Source organism: Pseudoliparis swirei, chromosome 22 (assembly GCF_029220125.1).
Source record: "Pseudoliparis swirei isolate HS2019 ecotype Mariana Trench chromosome 22, NWPU_hadal_v1, whole genome shotgun sequence".
In the NCBI taxonomy this organism is placed as follows: Eukaryota; Metazoa; Chordata; class Actinopteri; order Perciformes; family Liparidae; genus Pseudoliparis; species Pseudoliparis swirei.
In genome coordinates, this window is record NC_079409.1 from 11482457 (window position 1) to 11506971 (window position 24515).

At 41.7% G+C, this 24515-nt stretch overlaps 3 protein-coding genes and 1 long non-coding RNA gene across 11 annotated transcripts; 2 read left to right on the forward strand and 2 right to left on the reverse strand.

Moving 5' to 3' along the window:
- Window positions 1-10: 10 nt before the first annotated feature.
- zdhhc11 (zinc finger DHHC-type containing 11) lies at window positions 11-5513 on the forward strand. The gene is made up of 11 exons (XM_056443820.1): window positions 11-263; window positions 1019-1237; window positions 1641-1819; window positions 1929-2030; window positions 2138-2262; window positions 2375-2530; window positions 2628-2740; window positions 2823-2872; window positions 2954-3017; window positions 3105-3183; window positions 4029-5513. The coding sequence occupies exons 2-11, from the start codon at window positions 1019-1021 to the stop codon at window positions 4154-4156; spliced, it is 1215 nt and encodes a 404-aa protein (XP_056299795.1). The 5' UTR covers window positions 11-263; the 3' UTR covers window positions 4157-5513.
- On the reverse strand, window positions 4275-6291 carry LOC130212697 (uncharacterized). The gene is made up of 2 exons (XR_008835398.1): window positions 6135-6291; window positions 4275-6049 (listed from the first exon to the last, which is right to left on the reverse strand). It is a non-coding gene; the product is annotated as an uncharacterized LOC130212697 (long non-coding RNA).
- Window positions 6045-19720, forward strand: LOC130212695 (tubulin polymerization-promoting protein). Of its 6 annotated transcripts, none has more exons than XM_056443825.1 (6): window positions 7388-7552; window positions 7970-8027; window positions 12301-12381; window positions 13098-13424; window positions 17512-17665; window positions 17743-19720. In XM_056443825.1, exons 3-6 carry the CDS (start codon window positions 12368-12370, stop codon window positions 17950-17952), a joined length of 705 nt encoding a protein of 234 aa, XP_056299800.1. In that variant the 5' UTR covers window positions 7388-7552; window positions 7970-8027; window positions 12301-12367; the 3' UTR covers window positions 17953-19720. The 6 variants fall into 6 exon arrangements, with proteins under 6 accessions (XP_056299797.1, XP_056299800.1, XP_056299801.1 ...); XM_056443826.1 differs by having other exon boundaries at window positions 7975-8027; XM_056443824.1 differs by lacking the exon at window positions 7970-8027 and adding an exon at window positions 8028-8193.
- Window positions 18771-24487, reverse strand: cep72 (centrosomal protein 72). Of its 3 annotated transcripts, none has more exons than XM_056443818.1 (13): window positions 24412-24487; window positions 24058-24185; window positions 23665-23857; window positions 23474-23582; window positions 23026-23174; window positions 22879-22937; window positions 22745-22787; window positions 22216-22416; window positions 21926-22104; window positions 21722-21815; window positions 21461-21639; window positions 21238-21364; window positions 18771-20622 (listed from the first exon to the last, which is right to left on the reverse strand). In XM_056443818.1, exons 1-13 carry the CDS (start codon window positions 24485-24487, stop codon window positions 20534-20536), a joined length of 1626 nt encoding a protein of 541 aa, XP_056299793.1. In that variant the 3' UTR covers window positions 18771-20533. The 3 variants fall into 3 exon arrangements, with proteins under 3 accessions (XP_056299793.1, XP_056299794.1, XP_056299792.1); XM_056443819.1 differs by having other exon boundaries at window positions 22216-22308; window positions 23026-23177; XM_056443817.1 differs by having other exon boundaries at window positions 23026-23177.
- Window positions 24488-24515: the final 28 nt, after the last annotated feature.

The following is a 24515-nucleotide window of genomic DNA, read 5'->3' on the forward strand; positions in this document are numbered from 1 at the left end:
GCCGCTCGGACCTGCTGAGTAAGTTGATTCTCTAACTTGAGATACACACAAATCTAACGTCGTCGCAGTCTTCTCATGGTCTCTACGGCTGTTTCCTACTCGCGTTGTCCGGGTTATGCGTTTTTGTTCATGATGATACTTTTGCTTGTTGCAGCAGGTGTTCTGATAGATTAATCAATGTGTGTCGAGCGAGGTTTCTCCGTCTGTAATGAAACGGGAGCAGATTGTTCTCACCTCATGGTCGCTTTCTTTCATCTGCAGAAGTAAGTAATTCCACATTGATTAAAACTGCATATAAACGGATACTGTGAAATGAAGCTCGTCTAGTTATTGTTTATAGTTTTGTTAAGCCGCAAAAAATATTTGAACGGAGATTTTCTCACACAATGCAGAGTGAGCTTATAGCAGACCATCTTTAAATGAACAGTAACGTTGGTTACTGAATAAAACAAACCATTGGTAGTTTATGTGCGAACATGCATTTAACTAATTATTTAATGGTAGTGATGAACGAAAAGCATTATTATAATGTTTATTTCCAGGTTTTAACTATTTTTCTTTGGATCAGCTGTTTTCTTAAGCTGTGTGACAATATCAACAATGTCACACATGCAGCGTGGCCAGTCTACGTAGCAATTTAATACAACAGCTTTGTATTAAGTCCACTTCATGAAGTTTATTATGTTCAATTTCTGTTAGTTGGTCATGTATGTAATACTTGTGACTAATATTCCTGATATTTTCTCCACCATATATACCAATGAGGTTAATCTATGACTGTTGAAATCGTTGCCAGTGTATTGGGTATACCTAGCTAAATGCAGTCTGAGAATAGGTCCATAATGGCTGAACAGTCCCTCTATCATTGTGCTCCACTCATTTTCCTAACTCATTTCCCCAGCAAATACAGCCACGCTTTGCTGGCGCTCGACTTGCTTGTCATACGCCTGATGTGTGGCCGGATGTTTGGAGGCGCCTGGAAGAAACTTCTTCTCATCTGTCTGTGTTTATTCTCTAGATGAACTGCTTCAGCCAAAAGCTGAGACGCACATCTCCCGTGCGTGGCAGCAGTAGAAACCAGCTGGTCCCCTCTAAGCCTCCCAGGGTGAACGGATGGTCATGGCCCCCTCAGGCATTCCAAGTGGTTGGCTGGCTGGTGTACAGCTACCTCGCCATCGTCGGCTTTGGCATCTATATCCCTCTTCTGCCTCTGCCGTGGAACCTCGTGGTCTATGCTGTATCCTTAACACGCAGCTGAAATCTTGCCGTTGTGCTAGCTGCCTGTTCAGTGTGCACAATGGAGATAAAGCACACATGAGTCTGTGCTCTGGTTTAGTTTGCACTGCAGGACAAGACAAGGATGTTGTTGTGTGGCCTCTGTCTTGGTTACTGTGGTCCCTATGAAGCCCAAAAGACATGCTCAGTGGTGTTTTTGTTGAATGCAGCATGATGTCAACACTGGTTCGTTTAACTGAGGCGTCACTCGGACATAATAACAGTTGATTTCTTTAGAACGGACTTCATTTCTCACATAAAAGATCCACTTGTTTGCAGGGCCACTAACTATACAACACTATCTTGTCACATATTGCAGTGTTGTTCTAATGTTTTTGCTATTTTCCTTGACTTGTTGTTTGCAGCTGACTGGCATAGCATTTATTGTACACTTGTTTGCTCATATTGCTGCCATGACAATAGACCCGGCTGACATCAGTGTGAGGGCCAAACAGAGATATTCCAGCCCAATGGTCATTTTTGACAGGACTAAGCAACCGCACGTCATCCAGGACCTACACTGTTATCTATGTGACGTCAAGGTGTACGTATTCTATGACGTGATGAGCTTTTTCTTATTTAGTCGCAATATAATTTGACAATCGTGCCGAAGTTGTGTTTTATAATGTTTAACATAATCAATCTTCACGTAGTGGCCCCAGAGTGAAGCACTGTGGCATTTGCAACAAGTGTGTGGAAGACTTTGATCACCATTGCAAATGGCTGAACACCTGTGTGGGTGGCAGAAACTTCTGGTAAGAGAAGCTTGTGGATGGACTTTCTGCATCTGACTTCTTATCTGATGTTTAGATGAAAAGTTGTAATGCTTTGTGCACTAACATTAATTTGTGTGTGCTTTCAGGTGCTTCTTTTTGGCACTGTCCTCTGCGATGCTTGGCGTCTTCCTGCTCGTTGGGGTAATTTCTTTCATATTTATTCAGCATTACCTGGATCCAAACAGCCTCCGGACCGCCCCACAGTACGACAGTGAGTCACCATACTAATGAGTTAAAAAAAGAAAAAGGGCGTGAATCACATTTCTGTGAATTGCATTATTAAAAGCTGTTTGAGTGTTACACTTGTATTTGTCTTTCTATAGGTATGCTGGGGAATGGTACCTGGCTGGTGTTTTTACCCGTGGCGCCCATAAAGACGAGTTCAGCGGGTCTCCTTATATTAGCGTTCATGACGGGCATGCTGAGCATCACCTGTATGTTGCTCCTCGGTCATCTGCTGGGCTTCCACTTTTACCTCTGTGAGTCACAATCTTCACACCAGACACAGTTTATCGGGCTCTTTTCTTCCCCCTCCTCCGGTCATTATTACTCACGATGTTCCTCTTGGCATTACAGTTTATAAAGGCATAAGCACATACGATTATGTAAAGAGGCAGCGCCAAAAAGACACCAGAAACATCGAAGCAGGAAATCCACAAGATGTGAAAATCAATAGCAAGGCCCCGCAGGTGAGAGCTGTCCTTTGCTTCTCTCTGGCAGCGATTTGTTCTCTGTGTGTGCATTTTAACATGTTTTCTGTTTCTTTTAAAGAATCAAGAGAGCTCGATTGACTGTGAGCCAGTGTTATCAAATAGTTTGGGGTAAACTTCCTTAAAGTTCCTGTTATACTAGTTCATAAGCTAGCTTTGTAGAAAACTAATGGCATTCTGGGTTTCATGCAGTACCTGTAAATTTGACGATACAGGCCCATTCACAAGCCGACTTTCCGAGTCCATATGCACTGAGGTACGCATGTCTACTCATATCTTGAATTATGTTTACCTTCATCAAATGGGTACAAATGCTAAATTAAAATTCTGTTTTGTTTTCTAGGTGGAGAACTTTAATAAATCTGCAGATAAAGAGAATAGTTTCCATTATGGCACAGAAAATCCCACCAAGAACACAGCAAGTAAGAATTTTACTTTCGTTATTGACACTATTAATTAAGCGGTGCAGATTCCTGCAGCACTGCATTTTGTTACAGTGCTACAACCTGAACATGAGTTTGTGCTTCTGCCCTTCCCTAGTTTTTAAACCATTGTTCTTTTGAATGGATTTTTGGTAAGATACCTGAAGAGTCATATGCTCTTTAATATCAAATACGTTGGCTTATACCCCTCTCGTGAATTTTTGGAGCTTCTACGCGTCTTAAAAAAGGTAGTTGCTAAGAAGTGAGACGACTAAATGTCTTGACGCTGACTCATCTGCCTTCACAGCCTTGTTGCCCTAAACTCTTTTATAAACCTGTGTTATCTTGTTCTTCCTGTCGATTCACTATTCCAAAATCTTAAACGTGGTGTTTATTTGTTAAAAGGATCTTGCTTAACAAAACATTTAAGTATGTCAAACTTAAGTGCTTATTTTCTGCAATATTTCAAAATCCAAGAGAAAACTCCCATGGGCTTTTTGTCAGGGGAACCAGTGCAATGCGTTATAACATCTGGGGTTGGCTGACAAAAATACTTCAAACCTGCAGCACTTATTTTATTGTTCATCGTTCTTTGTGTTGACCTCATTTACAAAGTTGGAAGAGCAAACGTATCAGAAATGCATTACAAATAACTAAAACACCAGAAACTACAGGTAGGAAATGTTTCACATTACATATGAGAGGGTCGGTCGACTCCACTGTAGTATACATTAAATGGAAATAAAGGATGCATGCAAATTCACTGCACACGGATAATGTGTTCTGTTACGTTTATTGCCGTTAGTAATGAATGCTTCTCATCTTTTGTTTCCTCTCTCTGAAAGGGGAAATGTCTGTGACAGACAACACAAGCTGGAAGCCTGATGCGAAAGAGGCTCAGAGTGCAAGTGAGCAGTGTGACCCCCATGTTCCTGGAGTGCAGGACCCTCTGGGGAGCTCAGTTATGACTTGATGATACTGACCAGTAACTCATGTTTGCTTGGTTGTGCATCAGGATGTGCTGTTCGGAGAAAGTATGAATGTATATTGAAAATATGCATCATGAAACTGAGCCACCCAACCATGGAGCATTGTTATAAGGGCAGAGGACACATTGGACTTTACACCAAAGTTAGATCTGGGGACAGTTATTTCATCCAGTGGACATTTTGTATGCAGTCTAAAGCTGTGGAGCTGTCATTGTGTTTTGTCCTTCTTTAAAAAAAAATCTACACTGTGTTTTTTTATAACAGTTGACTTATTTAAAGCATTGTTTTATCTCACTCACGTGTATAGAAAGTCAAAGTCCATGTTGGCCTTTTTTCCACTAGCCTGAGTCAGATAGCTGGATGTACTCTGGCATCAGGCTGGAACATGCTACTGGATGTGACTATTCATATTGTAAGCCGATAATTGGTATTGAATAATGTAGACAGTAACTCTTAGACCCATTTAATCCGATGGCCAAAGAGAGAGCCTTTTATGGTAACGTACATTTTCATTTCTGAGCCAAAAAGTCTAATAAACGTACGTATCGGTTTTATTCAATAATTTTAAGCACGGACAGTAGCAGCCCATTCAAGTGTTGTTTATATTCTTGTAGTTTGTGTCCATTTGTAAATTGTCTCAAATAGTCGCCACGAGAGGACGACGTTACAACCTTCACCTCACTTCAGGGAACACGAGGAGTAGCCTTTAAATAAAAAAATAAGATGGGCCGACACAGAAAGGAAAAGGCTACCTTAGCACTTACAATTAGTTGAATTTATTAACAAATAAAGAGAACAACAAACGGAAGCAAAAAATGGCTTTAGGATGTCTGAGGCCAAAACAAACAGGAAAAAAAACTAGCCATACAATATAAACTCAATGATTTTACTGAAAAAAATATAATACTAAATACTAAACTCCCTTACTAGCCATGGACCTGGAAACACATAGTGCCAAAGAAATGACAGACAACCCCAACAAGGTTTCTTTAAACAAAGTATCAATATTTTAAGATGGCGAAAAATACAGTTTCATCAGTAAATCTCCAACACAGAGCAACAACAGACCAGAACACTGAATCTGGGGTCAGATGTGCAGCTTCAGGTGTGATAGGCTCTGAGAAAGGGGCTCGGCAGACATGACACAAAAAGAGCCCAGAAAAACAAATCTGTGGCCGTAATAGTCTGGTTTTCAAATAGAGGAACAGTTTGAGTGGAAATCAAAACATTTCATCTCTATTGTTTCAGAGTGGGCTGCCTCTCATGTGACCTACCATACATAAGATAATATTGTTTAATGTATTGTATGGCTTGAATAAAATATTGCTCGACAAATTGTGAGATGAAGTCATTTTCAGTTATTAAATCCCACTTAATAATGTAAAGTGTGACATGGGGCATATGGAAGGTGTACTGTGTGTATTTTGGTCAACACTGAGCCAGTTTAGGCCAGAGCAAATATTTCATTGCAATCCTTTTAATGGAAATGAAATAAGTATGCATTCTTTGCAATGTCTGAAAGGAAGAAAAATACCTGCAAAGCCATCAAAAGCCTGAAGCCTCAAACAGTGAAGTGTACATGTAATGGTGTGTTCACACCGGACGCGTCAAAATGTTGACGCGCGTCGAGTTTACATGTTAAGTCAATGCAAAGCTGCGTCGAAGCTGCGTAGCTGCGTATTTTCCAGCGAGCAGCGCGTCAGACGCGTTTGAAGCAGCACGAACAGAGAGTTTGTCGCGGGGCGAACTCAGCGAACAGAGCGAGCAGACGCAGCTCCTCGACGCGCGAGTTGAAATTTCCCAACTTTGGCAGCAAAGACGCGTGAGTCATAGTTGCGTCAGCCAATCAGCGTTGAGCAGCTCCGCTCGTCATCGTCCTGCCGGTTTAAAAAAATGGAGGACAAGATTATTATCGCCGTCTGTGGGCACCCCGAACTTTACGATACAACTCTTTATGCTTACCGAAACCGGAGCTATAAAGATAAAGCGTGGAACAAGGTCGGAGAAGCCGTGGGACTCCCTGGTAAGTTTTGAATGTATGTATTTGCTTTTATTCTCGCTATTTGTTGTACTTTACTATGAACCAACCGCCGGCATATGTGTTTCATGGCAGAGGAGATCTGCCGCCATAGGTGGAAAAGTCTCAGAGACACGTATCAGAGAAGAGAGGAGAGAGAGGAAGCGCAGTGGGAGTGCAGCTCAGTCCACTAAAAAGTGGAAGTCCTCTGCGGTCCTGTCGTTCCTCGATCCATTTATTATTCCGCGTCCGACGCGTCTGGTGTGAACACCCTTTTTTCGACGCGCGTCGAGCCTGCTGCGTCAGACGCGGCGAGAATTTTTTCGACGCGTCCGGTGTGAACGCACCATTAGAGTGTATTCAATAATATCATACCTGTTGTACACCAGTTGTTTTTAAATATTATTTGCCCTTGCATTTATGTCTTTCCCATGAAAGGGAACATTATTGAGAAACTTTAAATGAGGTGAAGGCTGCTAGTAACCACACAGTGGCGCTCTCGAAGCAGCTTTCGACGGACTGTTATGTCATCAAGTGGTTTCACTCAGTCCAGGTTGTTTCCATCGCGATACAAGAAATGTATGTTCCTCATAGACATGTATGTGTTGGCCACTTGCCCCTGTCTTTGGATAGAATCGTAGAGCTTGGTATTACTAGATTATTTGGACCACCGTTAATTAAGGCTCGAGGTTACATAATGTCCATCCATGTCCTCCCATTAGGCGACTGGTTATGTAACGCATTGCACACTGAACATCAGACGAGTAAGACTCAGAGGGCAGTCCTGGGAAGATACGGATCATTTTTGCCGACAAAGAATTTCCCATCATGATAAAAAGTCCCGCGAGACAATCCCCTCCAGCCCCCAACTAACCATCCGGAACAGTAAACAATGCTGCGCTGGAGCAAGAGCCAGGATCAGGATGCACTCGACTTAAACATATGATGTATTGCTACTTTATGTGACCATTGGCCTGTCGTTCCCTCCCTCTGTGGGTCATGGTCGCACGCGCACGCACAGAGACGTGGCTGTTTATAAATGAAGCTGAAATGACCCTCAATATAAAACCATCCACTTCCTGTGTGCGTCTCGCTTCTTTGTCGTCTCAACACCAAAAAGATGCTCCGCTGGTTTATGAGCGGTGGCACCATCACAGCCGACAACACCGAGGCGAGGAGAAAACAGCTCGCGCACACGGAGGCAGCCAATCAGAGCGCTGGTTTCTCTTTAGCATCTCGGAGAGACTCAACGGTCGAGCAGACTTTAGTTGAGGCAGCGGGGAGGAAAGAGACTTCAGGATTCCGCGACGCGCTATTATGATTTTGTGAATCCTGACAAGGAGTTGGAGGATTACCTCACCAGGTGATACGTTCATTTGCCATCATCTCATATTTAAACTGTTGCTTGTTTTGGCTCATGCATGTTTTCACATTATGACAAATGAAGGTTCCGATGTATGTGATTCCTGAAGGTGCTCTTTGTTTTGCTTTCATGTTTTTGCATGCTTCCTGTCTGCTACTGAGCAACACACGATGCCTTTAACGCTGTCAGGATGCGTGACAGCACGCGCTGTCTGTACATCAGTGACATTTGAAAGGGCATGTTCCTAATGTCATGTTCTGCATTGGCAGACACCCATCAGGGCCTGACAATAACAAACTGATCACGTGGACTTGAATCTGGCATTTGCGAGTTTATGTAACATGTTTTGCACTGACACAGCTGCAGCCATGTCCGGCAACATAAACACAAGCGTTTCCTCCTCTGTTTATTGTTTAGAGCAGGCTCAAGGAGCACCTGTGTGAGGGCGTCTCCAATAATCAAGGTTTCTTCTCAGGTAAAACAACAATGCATTTGACATGCGGCTGCAGCTTCCTAACCGAGCTGCTGGCTTATGTGTAGTTACATAATTGCACAAAGAAAATCATCCTGATCTACTGTGAATTGCTCTATATGGATAATACATACAAGGAGGTTCTTCAAAGACAGTACATCTAAGGAAGGTAATACGTTTATTTGTTCTCAGTAAATGGTTTTATATAAACAATCCCCATAGGCCGACAGCCTTGTCTTTGCTACAATAAAGGGCAATCTCTTTTTTTCACATCAACCTTTACATAGGGTAGAGTTGCCATTGTGTGTTTACTGCATTTTGTGTTTCAGTGTGGCAGCTGGAGAATATATTGTTGTTACACAGACACTACATGGTGTTTCTTTGTCATTTCAAAGACTTTATAATGACTCATCTTAATGAACTAAGAGAGACATTATACAACACAGTCCGGCTTAAAAAAATCTTCAACTGGACTCAGAGCTAATTTGCTGCTGCATCAGCATGCCTCATCAGGGACATTCATGCTGTTTATGGCATCATGTATTCCTCACAAAACAGGGTTGCATAAGGACCCCATGGCTGTCTTTACACTGCCTCATACCTCTATTTGGCTTTCTGCTGCTGCTGCCAACAATAACCACTGGAGCTGCTTGTTTCAAACATCTTGTTTTTCTACTGCTCCATGCTTGCCAAGATCTTTGACTCACCGAGTAGTTAAAGGTTTTAGGGAGGAGAGGACTGAATAGAGACATCGTGGTGGTGACCTCAGCATGTGATGTCATACCCGCTCTCCTTATGACTTTGGGGGAAGGGCGAGGGGGGGGGGGGACTGTGGCCAAACTGGGAAATGGTTACACGCTTCTATTTAGTTATATCAGAAAACAGACCATGTTGAAGGATAGGGCTTCCTTATTTCCCTATAGTTTCTATTGAAGATTTAAATATTAAAAAGGGTCACAATGTCTAATTTTATTTTTAGAAAGAGACAAATAGGTTCCTTAAACAGCTCACACACTTTAGTTTTCACGAAACATTAGTTGGGATACATTCTTCTGACAAAAATATCAAAATGATTAAAAATTCTACATTTTGAAGAGCGGGAACCATCACGTTGGTTAGTTATCGTTGAGAGATGATGTTAGCAATTAATCGACGATTGGCAATTTACCTTTTGGGCATCTCATAGAATAATCCACTATTCAATACAGCTCTATGGCTCACTAATGTGTTTGAATAGTTTTAGGACAATAATGGAGGGATGGCACAGAGGAGTAGTCACTAGTATAGGTAGCAGAAAGCTGGTAGACATGGTGGAGTATAGATGGAGGAAGGTTTTGAGGACACTGGGGGCTTCGTTGTCAGAACGATGGTCTCTGTCATATTCCTGAGCAGCTATCTGGAGAGGACACTGATAGGTGCACAGCAGATGGGCTCTCTGCATGCCGACTCACCACATTGGAGGAGGAGGCATCTGTCAAAATCTCTTCTCACACACACTCACGTCACACAGACAACAGTGTCATTATTTTGTGAGTGAAGCGCCATCTGCCAAACTAGCAATTAAAACACACAGTTGAGTTTTGGGGTATTTCAGCCTGCATGTCGTCTCCCGGCTGATCTCCTCCCTTGAGAATGAATAGAATGTTCCAGCTATGTATTGTTGCTATGAATAGATGCAGTTCAAAATGGGTCAATTTATGGCAAAAGCACTCATCTGTGCAGTGTATTGCCAGAAGGCGAGTGTATGTAAGCATGCTGTCATCCAGTTACAGATTTGTCTCTGGAGATCTTCCCTTAACCAAATGGCTTCTCGTGTGAAAGTGGGGCAGAAACAGACGGCAAAGCATTCTACTGCGATGGTTGTAATGGTCGAATTTGTGTAACATACTGTTTATAACAGAGGATGAATTTGGCCAAAACCACTGCATTGGTAAAGTACAGCTCCACAGCACCAAATGATACTCCATCCTATACGGCTGATAATGAGTTTCTATTCTACGAGCACTGTCTTTCATTTCATCTCAGTATGTGCTCGACTTCAGGCCACTGCACTGTGTTAATGACCTCTCCTTCATGTATTGAACATGATGTGGCTTGAGGAGGCTCGTTGTACTGAATACTTGGACTCTTGAAACGAGTCTGACTGTAAATTGGAGGAGAGAGAGTGAATAGACCCCTTTGTTTCACTTTGATGCTGCTGCTGTCGTTTAAGCACAAAGGAAAACACACAGCACATCGTTACTCTATTTGAAAGGCTCGTTAGTATTAATAATGAATAAATATTAGTTGTAATAATAAAATTTCCTTTTTTAATTGCAGTGTAATTCTATTGATTTTAAATCAGTAAATCTCCCACATAAACATATTATTGTATGTGACATACTTGATATAAAACCTCAACATGTGATGATATAAAGGGAATTAATTGATTTGTCAAAACTATTTTGATAATTCATTATTTTATCATGCAAATATGCTTAATATTTGGTCTCTGGTTCCAGCATCACGAGTGACGATTTGCTGCTTATGTTTTATATTATGTCAAATTGAATATTGTTTGTAAATTGAATTTCACTTGGGTTGTTTGTTGGACAAAACACGTACATTTAAGCATTAACTTGTGGACATAATTTTCTGACATTTCATAGACTGAATTATTGATACCGTTAATTATAATTATTGAGCAAAAAGAAAAATATTAATGGATTTTATGCTTGATTATTTATTCAGATAGTGTATTGATATGTAAGCATGTTGCTTTATGTTATAACTTATTTGTTTTCCTATTCCACATGTAAGCAATGTTGTTATTTTCTTTTAAACATTAAAATGCTTAAAGAGCAAATTATGGACTACATTGTAACTGTAATCAACTGTTATAAAATAATTCACCAAAACCAACTACTAATGATAAGATCCCATTCATAACCACAGCATACCCATAACATTGAGTGCAAATGTTCACTGGAAATAAGCACAGTTACAAAGATCGATCATATAATTGTTTTAATGATGATATGTCACCAGGTTTTTATGTGTATTTTGATAATAACATTCATAGATAAATGAAACATTGAGGCTTCATCAACCTCAACCACTGTCTGGATCGTCTTGGCCCGAGTGCTCGATGACATATGACTACAGAACTCTCCCATGAATAGTGGTACTCTGCGACGGCACCATGCGTGTGTGTGTGTGCAGGAAAAGGCCTCGGTCAGACGGAGAGGCCCCCAGCGCTGGACAATGGGCTCCCAGTGTCTGCTGCTCTGAATGCCATTATTCATCGACATTAATAACCTCGAAGAATTGACATCCTGATGATAATGGCTATGTGCAGTGTCAATCTTGGAGCTTTTGTACCCATTCAAGTGTCAACTGTACTTAGCGAGGTCACATTTGTAATTGTTAGCCACAGCGTCCGCTTGACTCGGCGCCACTGGGGGCGAGTGGGAGCGCTTCATTGGCAACTTGAGGGACTTGCTTGAAACTTTGGTAGCCGGAGCGGACGGTTCGGTCCACAGGACGCGACTTCTCTCTCCAGTTTTCACCTCTTTTGTATCTAGTTTAGTGCAGCTACTGGTTCTAGAGACTTTGTTGAGGACAGTGTACTTTGCCATGAGGCGACAGGTCCTTTGAGAATGCTGAGCTAAGTATGGGAACAGCTGAAAGGTGAGCAGAGCGCCATCACTGGCTACACTTATAGTACTGGTTTACATTTTCCTCTTAATAATAGCAGAGGGGCTTTTTTTTGCTATTTTTGTTGTGAGGCTGAGTTGATGGTGAAATGCTGCTGCTCTGTCCAAAGAGATGCAAGTCAGGTTGATGATGATGTGTTCAAAGAGGAATCCCTGAACTCAGACTGAATGAAATCATCTTCAGCAAGAGAGGAAAGCGACGATGTTGCTCAGTGTGCACAAATCCAACCTTTAAGGATCCGTCACAACAAACAATTTCTTCAACACAGAGGTTATCTGGGGATAATCTGACATTTATGGTGATGAGGATTTTGATCTTGTTCCTTTTCTGTGGTTATTATTCACTTCAATCTGAAGGTTTTACTTAAGGTTCCGTCAGTGTTTAAGACTGGATTAGACATTATGTCATAAATAATTGTGTTTTTATTGGAGCACGATTAACCAGTGACACGCATGAGTGGAATATGCTGCTGTGTTTATTGCTTTATTTTATTTGTTTCATCCCCTCCACTCTCTGGCACTCACTTATGTGAAGACACACCCTCTCCCAGTATTCACCTCCATTCTCATTTTTTCCACAGCACAAAGAGAAAACTAAAGTCAGCTAATCCAAGCACTGCACAGAAGGAAACTAATTCCTGCTCAAACATGGCAGACCAGAAGTAAGTTTCATGAGCCTTCACCTCGCATGTTGTGTTCTAGTTCAAATATCCATCTGCTCTCTTGGTTGTTGATCTGTGCACCTTTTGAATTCTACAGACATCTATTTATATCCTTCACCTCTGTCCTAGAACACACAATACCCACTAGCAGGTGGTGTGAGCACAAAAACACACCTCTAAAGAGTCTAATTTACTTGACTTTATTTGACGTGGACATCACAGTGGCATTACAATGTGCACAACAAAGAGAGGCACTGTTGATTCAACGCTGATTTACAACACCACGCTAATTCACAGCCCACATTCATTGTATCAGAAACACCTCACAAAAAGAGACAGCCAAAGACAAGTGGACAAGCTGTGTCTTGACTTTGAGACACATGTGGTTATCTTTCTGCAGAGAGTTTGTTGTTGCACATCTTGGAGAAAAGAGTTAGATCGGGTGTTTTTCCACCTTTCTGCACAGACTATGAATACATGTCTCTATTTTCTTGAATCTGTTAATTGTGATTCACGTCATTAACTTTTGCTGTAAATCTTGATAACAATTACTCACTTGATGCAAAGCCAATAGGATCTCTTGTGTTTTGAATGTATTTAGTTGTGTGCCTCAGTGCGTGTGCTACATTTTCCGTGATATCACCTCAACTGGAAACTGCCATGTACCGCTCTTACATCACATGGATAATGTATTCCCCCCTCCCCCCTTCCCTCAGAGACGACTTTAAAGTCCAGACAGCCAAGCACTCCAACATGGCCTCGGTCCCTTTACGGCCGCACAGTGAACAGACTAAAGACCGCTTGACCAAAAGGCTTTCGACTGATTCCAACGGGACCAGTGACGGGGGCGCGGGCTCGTCCACACCAGTGGAGGTGACCGCTTTGGAAGAGTCGTTTCGCCGCTTCGCCATCCACGGTGACACTCGCGCTACCGGCAAGGACATGCACGGCAAGAACTGGTCCAAGCTCTGCAAGGACTGTGGAGTGATTGACGGCAAGAACATCACCCTCACTGACGTGGACATCGTCTTCAGCAAAGTCAAGTAAGAAAGGCGGAATTGTTTATTTGAGCCTAAAGGTCAGTTCCTCTTACTTAATCTGCCAACACTATAGAAGCTAAGCTCTTGTAACAGACATGCCACGACAGGATGATTTCACTACATTGGTACTTTACTGTTGCAGCGGCTGAGATGACGACAGGCTTAGTCACCCAGATCAGATGCCCAGAAGACCCATAAAGTGCAAACGTGCTCCCATTATTGTTGTGAGGAACACAGACGTGGAGATAAAAAACAGTCTCTGGACTGCACTGGATAAATGTCTCTATTCTGATTCATTCGTGTTCAGAGCATTGAATCTGTGGTATCATCTGTACACACAGTCCAGTTAAACAGACGGCAACCTTATTAATAACACCTACTTAAGATGTCCGCTGTTTCATTTGTGCTTGCTCCAATGGAACATTAACCAAACAATAATGTTTGCCAAACTGAAATTGGCATGAGCATCATAGAAACTGCTCTGACACACATATGTTGTAGTTACTGAATTCCATGTTTTCAGGCATTGTTTTGGAAGAGGCCTTTGGTTCTTACGTCACGTTGGCTCGGCTGTATATCAGATTCAGCAGCCGGAGCAAGAGGCCACGATGGCTCATCCTGTATCTCCTTCAGCCATATTGATTCATCCTTTGCTGCTTTATTTCAGTGAAGTAGCATCTAATAATAAGCTGTGACCGCAATATTACTTCACCAAAGAAGAAAAACGTTTCATGTTTGCAGTCGACCACGTGTACTAAATGTATTTGGGCTGATAACACATTGACAAATGTGTGATGATATCTTCCCCACCACTTCAAGGATTTACAAGGATTCATTTAAAAACTTGTTTAAATCATGTTTTCCTTTCAAACTAGCTGAAAACAACTTCTCTTCAAACCTCAAGTTCAGTTTTTACTCAAAACCTAGATTACATATAATTGTGTTACTCCAATTTAAATTGTAATCCTGTATTAACTTAAACCGGCGGCCTTTTTGTGATGCGTTGAGCTAATTAATAAAGTTCCTCAACGAGTGAACAGACAGACTCACTCAAAGTGAGTTTTATGCTGCTGCTGAATTATTCTCATGATACAAACCGTCACATGAGCCAACGGGCAGGTCTCCTTCTCACCGAGTGGAACGTTTTTTCCTTATTACGCTGTTGTCCATTCATCAGGAGTCCTGTCAGGCATACTTAAGGGACTTTTATTGTAGCTGGCAAACAGTGTAATGTTTTGTGAAGGAAAACAGAGCGGCCAAGAGTTGGCCACGTACATTATGGGGACACATAATAAAGCCAGTGTAGGAAAGGTCAGAGCATTTGTTTTTAAGTATGATTATTTTGCACAAAGCAGCTTATTGTTTCTTATTTTTGGTTATCCTGGTTGAATGTTATGAACCAGAATAGAGAAGAGTGACGCCACTCATCATCTGGTCTTCAGGATTGTGACTCTCACACTGATTTAGTGAATTTTCCGTCTTCTGCTTGTGTGTAACTGTAGTTTCATCTCAGTCATTTTGTATCCACTTATATAGAGGAGATTCTCCAAAAATATTTTCGTGAATTTTTTTTATCTGAAATGGTTTTTTTATTTCAATAAAAACTGTCTTCAGGAAAAATACAATATTTCAAAAAGCAGCACCAGAAGCTCCTGAAAACGTATCTCCACAAAACTTTTGGACTTACTTACTACTATTACAAAGATATCTGAAGGTATTTAAAACCAATTGTTTGGCTATGAAATGGATTTTGTTAATGCACCTGTTAGTTTCCTAAATTAAAAACATGTATAAAACATGTCACAGGAGGTGATGGCAGAATTCAGTCCTTTACCAGAATCATAAGTATTACGATAATTGAAGCTTTTATCATATCTGCTGAAAGATGATAATCAACTTAATAATTTCAGCCATGGGCTTTCATGTTTGCTACTGTAAACAATTTTCTTGGCAAAACTAGAGTGAACATAAAGCTAACTGCAGGATTTAGGCATGTTTACGCCCCCACTCCGACGGAGAGCAATATTTAGAAATGTGGTCAATTTGAGCAATGTTGTATACATTCGATGCTCAGATGGCATGCTTACAGATTGAACCACAGCTGTGTCGAGGGGGGCTTGTACAGTAAAACTGAACAAAGCGTGTGGTGTGTGAACACTTTACCGTCAGCCACGGGATAAACAGAGCTACATACTGGGGGGAGGGGCTTGCTTTCAAGTGGTTTCTGACTCCAGGCATGACTGAGCCAGCAGGGCTGCCGTGCCAAATATGCAGATCTGCACTCTCCTTGTAATCAGTGTCAACGCTCTTAGCTTGCACAGGAAACATTAAACATCTTAATGAGCTCTGGCTAATCACAGTATGGCCGAATGAATCCGTATTTATTGTGGGGGTGGAGGTCTGCTGCAGCACCTTGAGTCTCTGCTGTGCTGTCTGCTTGGAGCCAGAACACCACGGCATGAACTACGGAGGAGGAAGAAGAAATCTGGCGTGGACTAATTAGTTACCAGCGTGGTCCGACGGTGGCTTCCTCACCTCGGTTGTATGTCCTCATCAGTGAACAGGATCGGAGGCGGTGCAGGAGCAATCGGCATGAAACAGATTCAGAGGCCAAGATGGCTCATCCTGCATCTCCTTCAGCCATATTGATTTCTCCTTTCCTGCTTTAGTTCAGTGAAGAAGCATCTAATAATAAGCTGTGATCTCAATATTACTTCACCAAATAGGAAAAACGTTTCATCTGTACAGTTGTGTTAACACCGACCACGTGTACTAAATGTATTTGGGCTGATAACTCAACTACTGCCGTGTCTGATTCATCAGGATCATGGACTGCAGATGGCTGAACTATAATAAAGATTAGATTGGATTAGATGTTCCTTTATTAGTCCCACAGTGGGGACATTTCAGGATCACAGCAGCGGGTGCACATTAGAGCATTAATTAAAGAAATTAAACACAAAATACAATACTACATACTAATACTAAAACACTAAATATACAGAGGAAACAAAATATACACAAGGCAGTGATCAAAGTGAATTTCCAGCAGGTTAAAGTGGTCAGCGGGTCAGCTCCCGGAGTATCCCGGACTAAAACAAGGCTCAACTCACGCTCTGACCTTTGTCCTCCTTAACCTTATCGCAGCTTTCTCAGATGGTGATTAGCGGTTTGTTTACACAGCCTAGTCGTCCTTTACTTTTGCTTTGGAGAATTAACTAACTCTCTCTGTGGAGCTCTGCATTGGACACACGGTTGTCTTCCCTTCTGACAATAGACAGCACGGAACAGGCAAAGGAATGGAGTCCTCAAATGTTCAACACTGATGGATCGCCCAAACAAAACCTCTCACTGGAGGAGTCAAATTAATAATAAACCCAAACACCACTGTTTACTGTAGCTTGTTGCTATGACAGCAGGTTGCCCAGGAAGACCGCAGGCTTTATTGGCTGTTGTTTTGGGGATTTATCACCATGGCAGTTGTGTTTGTGTAACTATGCACGTTTTATGTGGAAGCGTAACGGGCGAATGGCCAGTTCAACAACTGGAGCTCGCTGAGAAGCAGAATGATTGATGATGATGATGATGATGATGACCTGAAGTGCAGTGTCGTCAGCGGTTACAACAGTTTGATCTGATCAATGAGAATACGGGGAAGCAGCAGCTCTAAAAGTTACTAACTGGAATAAAAAACATCCAGACTCCTGCGGCTGAACTCCACAGCTGGAGCCACTGTGAAACACGATCTGAAGACGTGCTCATATACAGCCTGCGTGTGTATCAGGCAGTCCGGTTGCTCAGACAACAGCGAGGGAAACGAGATCCAAAGAGGGAACGGTTCCTCATTGTTTATGTCAGCAGGATACCATCTCCGTGCCGTGTCTCACATCTGCCGTGTTAAAGTGATCACACACGGCTCTGTGTACACGACTGTCCGCTCTCATTTGATTTCAAACTCTGGAAAGATGATTCAGCGAGCCTGAATACAGCGTCTCTGCCCCTGGAGACACAGTGGAGATCATTTGTTTTGCTGGGATTGGATGTGCTATAAAGTGGTATCCCACAATGAAGCAACTTTTCTACATTTCAGGAAGAAATCCTGTCGCACCATCACATACGACGAGTTCAAAGCTGCGCTCGGAGAGCTGGCCAGGAAGAAATATAAAGGGAAGACGGGAGAGGAGGCCGAGACCGAGGTGTTCCAGCTGATTGAGGGGAAAACGCCCGTCATCGCAGGAGTCACGGTAAGACTCGAAGCGTAAAGACTTCTCATATCAGCGATCGCAGACTAAACTCAAATGTTTTCTCTACTCCCTCGCAGAGAGCCGTGGCTTCCTCGACCGTGAGCCGTCTCACAGACACCACCAAGTTCACCGGCTCACACAAGGCGCGCTTCGACGACACCGGTCGCGGGAAGGGTAAAGCGGGACGCGTGGACATGGTTGACACTTCGGGATACGTCTCGGGGTACAAACATCGAGGGTCATACGAAAAGAAAGTGAATAAACCGACGGTGGGCAAGCCCATGTGAGGGGGAGCGTAAGGAAATAAACATTCGATCATCTAGGATCATTTTCTATTAAATGAATACTCAAAGAAAGCACAAATGAATAGGATTTCATATATTTTCCCGGCCATCTCTGTTTTTGAGTTCCTCTCCTTGAGAAGTGTGAGAACTGGAAAACTGTTTACATCTATTCTTACCAAGTCATCACGAGCTGGTACATTCCTGTCTGATTGCAAGTTACTGCCAAACGCCTAAGAGACCGAGAGAAACAACTGAAGCGCTCTGAATATTGAAGCTTTGTTGTTACGATAGGGCCTTATATTTATTCAGCACAATGAACAACATGCCAAGAAAAAACAATGTGCAACGAGTTTGATTAATTAACAACATTGCACTTTTTAGTGGAATTTTTTCTAATCCCATACTGACCTAAAGAAATGCATTTCAGTAAGAATTGCACCATTTGAGAGATACTGTTTTATCAATGTTTATATCTTTTTAAAACTTCAATAGTTCCATCTTCCTTGTTAATTGTCTGTCTGCCATCCCGACTAGTGAACTCCAGTCTTCATGAAATCTGCTGTTCTTGTTATTGTAGAACCTCACACTGTCTTTTGAACAATTTGCCTTGAGCTCAAACCAAGAAAAGATATTAAGGGTTTTGTCAACTTGTTTTTAAATGTTTGCAGACACAATGTGGTGAACTGTTGGACTGAAGATTTCTGACTTCTGCCATATCTTTTTATTTTTGTGGATATTTAACAAATAAAAGCCCCTCCTACCATGCAAACCTTTTAAATATGCCTGCTTACAACACGTCAACAAAAAATACAATAGAAGAATCCATTTTCTCTTTCACCAACTTTATTCAGATTACAAACCACTTTTCCAACATGCATTTAGATTTTTTAATTGGTGTTTTTAGCGAAAGAAGAAAGCTCTCACCACAATATATGAGCTCCGTTGTACAAGACTGTATTTTTAACATTTTACTTATATTTCCATACAGTAGTTCTAATATATTTGTGGTAAGATTGTGTATATTCGAAAGTGATAGCCACATGGCTGAATTTAAAACACTGGCTTCATGTTGTTTTTCTTGTATTGCTGTACTTTGTGCATGTTCATGTGTATTGCATTTGATTCAGAAGCATATAGATGACAGTCGGAGTGCGTCATATCTTACTGAACTGCTGTGACGACTTAAATAACTTAGTGATGAAATTGTGGGATCATGATAAAATCTTGTATTGCTTGAAATCAATATGTATTAATCTGTACATACAAAGTCAGCTCCGCACCAATGCTAGTGTTTGTGTCTGTTGGTAAAGATTTAAAGAACCTTTTATGTGTGGTACGATCATCCACGGCACAAATTTAACTAAAAACTAAATCAGGTCTCTAACTGTTGCATACTCACATCTATATGAGATAAAAGGGAAAATTGCAAAGTAATCTACTTTTGTACAATATTTTTCCAACATGGTGACAGTGTGTGTGTCACACACTACCGGTAGCCTCAGCTGATGAAGAATCATGCATGAATGCACCTCTAGCAGCTATTAGTGTGTTTATTTGACGTCTGCAGTAGATTGATCCGTTTTCTGCGCTTAATGCCAAATACTGTGCACCTTTAATGTGGAGGAACAATGTTGTCTTATTTTTAATAACGTATAGTATTATAGTGCCCCGGTGCATGCAGTGTGTTCTTGTTCTATTAAGCTTTTAATGTGTGTTCATGATTTGTAATGCATTACTGAAAATAAAAAACACCCCCCGGAGTGTCAGCTTAGTTCGGTACTAGTCAAAACACAATGTTTTATATTCTTATGGTTTTTTGGAAACACATCATAACTCCCCGCCAGTAGCAACGACCTTCAACCTTAGCATTCACATAAAAACAATACAGACACTCAGTTCATAGAGGACCATCCACGTTTGCCAGGTCACGCATTAGTGTTTGTGAAAGGGAAGTGTGTGTGTGTGTGTGTGTAGCCCTACAGCCCTGAAGGCAGAGGTATAAATAGTCACAGTGCAGCTGGAATCTAGATGCATTCATTCCACTGTAGTGTACGAAGCAGATGGAGGCACTAGTGACCTAAAAAAAGGGAAAGCAGCTAAGAGAGACACAATCTTGCTACAGATCCAGGAAATACATTATGACTTTCTCACTGACACTTTCCCCCTTAAATTAATTTAACATAACAACCCTGTCAAACACTTATACACAAACCTCCATGAAAGAAGAGCCTTTCCTCCTAACAGTTTACGTCAACCAAATGCAGTCCCTACAGATACAAAAATAAAATGAAACATCTTTTCAAAAGGGCAAGAATCATAATATACACTAATAATATTTACACTGCAGTGCTAAGATTCCGTTTGGCATAGTTTTGCTTGACATTTTCATCCCTGTGTCATCTTTTCATTCAAGTTCTGCTTTGAAGCTGCCCACTTCCTTTCAGCTCAGCCAGTAAGCACTTACTGTTCATCCTGCTGGACACAAACAAGGGAGGGCTGCTTCGCCGTTGTGCTTGTGTGGCTGCAGTAAAACCAGCTGCCGACATTAAGATGGCCCGACTTCTTACCTTTCTAGCAGCATATTTTATAAACCATTGACTTTCTCAGCCTCCATTACCTTCACCTTCAACCCCTCAATCTCCTTCCTCAGCTCCTCCACTTCTGTCTGAGCCTCTAAGAATGTGAAAGTACAAGATTTTAGTTTGTAAAGGAAACAGCAAATTGATCACTTGTTCAAGTGCCTCGACAAACAATTCTTTATTGTTGCATTACAACCTGGAATCTAAATGAGTTAATCTTTGGATTTTATGTCATGGGCCAACACAAAATTGTCAAAATTGGTTAAGTTAAATTCTAAAAATAAAAAGAATGAAATATAGTCCAAAAGTATATTCACCCCCTTTGCTATAAAGCCGGTTAATGGAACCTGGTGCTCGCAATTACCATCAGAAGTCACATAATTAGTTGAAGAGTCCAATCTCTTCCTAGCTCCGCTATCGAGCTTTCCAGCTTATTCAGGGTTATCTGTGGTCCCTCTGTTGTCTTTCTAATTAACGCCATCTCAGGTTTGTTGTGGTACTAAATTCTTTCCATTTTGTAATAACATATATATACACACATACATATTATGTGACAAGGGTGGACTTTTTTTTACTAAATATGGAACTTCTAATGGTAGTTGGTAGCATCAGATCTTATTTAAGGGCTTCATAGCAACAACATGGTAAAAAAAACACAGGGGTGATACTGCAAGGCACTGTACATTCTCCCATTGGCATTCACACTCACCTTTAATCTGAGTAATAGGTGAACTTTTCATCCTAGACTTGAGATAATGTCCTTCTAACTTGATGAGCCGTTTCTGCAGAGCGACATTTTCCTCCAAGACAATCCTCAGCTTCTCGTTGTCTTTGCCCTGTGTGAGAGAAAAGATAATAAATACAGGGATCTCTTCCAAACCATCAAGGCCACCTGAAGATCAGCATTGTTTTCTCGTGCTGAATCCACTCACAACACCACTGCAGGCGGTCTCCAGCTGAGCGGAGAGGTTTCGGACTTCACTTTTGTGCTCTTCCTCTCGTGTAGCTGCTTGAAAGTTTAGTGCATCAGCTTCTTGTCTTAGGGTCCTGACCTCAGCCTCCCGACTAGAAATATCATCTTCCATCATAGAGAGGATCTGGACTGCTTGAGCTGAAGCCAAAAATAGAAATGATGACGGAGATTATCTTCATGCTCCTGGAATTAGATTCTACATTCCCCAAACCAAACTCACACAGGAAGTTGTTGTTATGATGCAATGACCTCTCTCTGCTCCAGTGTTTGTCCACAAGGTTGAGGAGCATCTCCAGGGGTTTCCTATAACTACCCTGGAAGTTGAAATTAGAGATAACCTCAAATATGATGTGTGCAAGTAGCAGGAACAAAATAATAATGATTCAGTATTTGAAATATTAATTAGACTTAATTTACTTCCCACCCTTCTTTTATGTTCCCCTTGCTGCTGGTTGGAGCCCCCCTCAGTGTTGTTTAAGCTGGAGTAGGTCAGTCTTGGCGGGTGTAGGATGGGGTTTGAGAGGTCAGACAAAGTCAAACCAAGATGACGTGGACTGGGAGGCCGGATATTAGCCAAGGAGGAACTATGACCATGACTTTGATCTGGATTAAAACATTGAAGACACACATTCAACAACATGTCATGAAAGTGCATTTGCAGATGTATATTAAAGTCTGAGAAATTACTTTATTAAGTACAGATGCTATTCCTACCAGGATTAGGGGTGTAATGTCCCTTGGCTGCATGTCTGGATTGTTTGTGAGAGTCCTTTTGCTTTTGTTTTCCAGGCACAGATCTGCATTTCTCTACATCGGGGCCAGAGGACACCTTTGGTCTTTCAGTGACTTTTAATGAGGTAGAGCTTCTTGTATGAGAAGGTTCTTTCATGTGTGGCACTTTGGACGTTGCGATATCTGGTCAAATTTCAAATGACATAATACAGGGTAATACATAATGTGCATATTCAAAATAAATAATTGGCTTCCGTCTCCACCTAGTGGAGAAGACAGAACAGTGCTTAGGGTACCACTGATTTAGTGTCCTTTATTGTTTACATTTCCAAATGAAGTGTGTCGTCCTGTGTTCACCCAGCCCTGCTCGCCTTTCAAATCCAATGTCAAAATAACACATTTTCTGAATAATTGCTTGTATAACACGATATCTTTGCTCCATATAAAGCTGGGACTAAAGAGGAGACAGTTATCATTGAACCCCAGAGTAAAGAGAGCAGCAAAAACGTACCATATATTGTGGGAGGATACCTGAGGATGGATTTAGCTGTTTCCTAAAAGAAAACAAGTATGTAAGTCAGTAAGTACAATAATGTAAATGTAGAACTGATAATATTGTTTGACCTACAGTGAAATAACAATCACCGGTTTTGGAGTTGAACTCCTCTGTTCTGTAAAGTCGTGTGATTCCTCCTCTGTGGGGTCTGAGACAGAAGACAGTTTGAAGATAATAGAAGTTTGAAAACAAAAACAACTCATTTGACAATTATCTTTCAGACTTTGACATCTTACCTTTTACCTCCTTGAGAACAAAGTTGTCCTGAGTTGCACTTCGGTCTCCTGGATTCGTTGCAACAAAATTCAACACAATATCATCAGAGTCGGTCAGGAGACAGCGCCTCTTGGTTAAGCGATCCACTGAAGCCAGTCTCTGATCACTGCTTCTGGGAAAGACAAGCAAGACAGTAAAGATACAAATACAGCATGTCGGAAATCCACTGATCCATATGTGACTGCTTTCTTTATAATCAAGCCACCGAGTCAGTCCCTTTTTTGGAGGTGGGGGGGAAAAACTTCATACAAACATCCCCAAAGATTTGTTATCTTTCATACTCTTCAAGACAAAGCAAACATCAAAATCAGTTTTGATTGTTTCCCATGTTTTCACGATCCTTGGTAGACCCTGTATCAAGTCTAAATAGAGCTGATACTAAACTGAAGCCTCTGACAATCAGTGTACCTTTGGTCAGCAACCTGAGTCAAAGACGAGCTCTTCTGCAGAGGTAGAAGGTCGGAGGAGAACTGCAATATGGCAGCTTTGCGCTCGGTGTCTCTGACTGAACAACCATCTAGCAGGCAAGAGAGGACAATTAGTTACGGTCAAAACTCACCTGGGGTTAGCGTAATATGGGCGACACGGCTTTATCTTACCTAGTTTGCGTAGGTTGGGCATGGCATGCACCAGACAAGGACGGTATTTCGGGTATCGTTTGGTCAGAGGGTTGAGCCGGAGGTCAATCTCGCTCAAAGCTGGCAGCTCGAACAGAACCGTCACCTCTTCAAGGGAAGGAATGTCGTTATAGTACAGGATCAGCCTCTCCAGGACTTTCAAATGTTTAACCCCCTGGGGAGGAAACCATTCAGTATTAGAAGGGGGTCACCAGTTGTTGTCAGTGTTTTAAAAAAAAGGAAATAAAAGGATGACTGGATCTTTTCCACTTGTAACACATGCCCATTAATTTGGAATTGTATTGGAGACGTTTACAGCATTCAGCTTAAGGATATGGTGAATATAACTAGCGAGTCATTCAAACCTAACGTCACCTCAATGGAGACGAGCACATTGCAGGAGAGGTCCAGAGACTTCAGACGGACAAAGTTACTCAGTGCGTTTCCCAGACTTCGTATCTTCTCTTCTGAAGTTCCCGGGAGGCTCAGCGAGCGGACATCACCTGTAAAGAGTTTCATGTAGAAATGAGACTCCGCTGAATCATTTGCCACAGGCGACAGTTAGCTAGGTAATTGCTTGTTTAGCTTCCGTTAGCTCAGGGAGCTAGTTAAGATAGTTAATTATGTTTTATATGACAAACGCTGAACTGCGACTTAACCCGTAATCAAACTGGTATTTACTCCAACAGAACACGTGTGTAATCGTGACATATATGATCGTAATATTACCGAGACATGGATGTTTAAGCTGTAATCTCTCCCGTATCCATGGCTCAGTTATAGTTGTCAAACACTCCGCCGCCATACTTTTCGAACTGAAGCTGCCTTCAGGG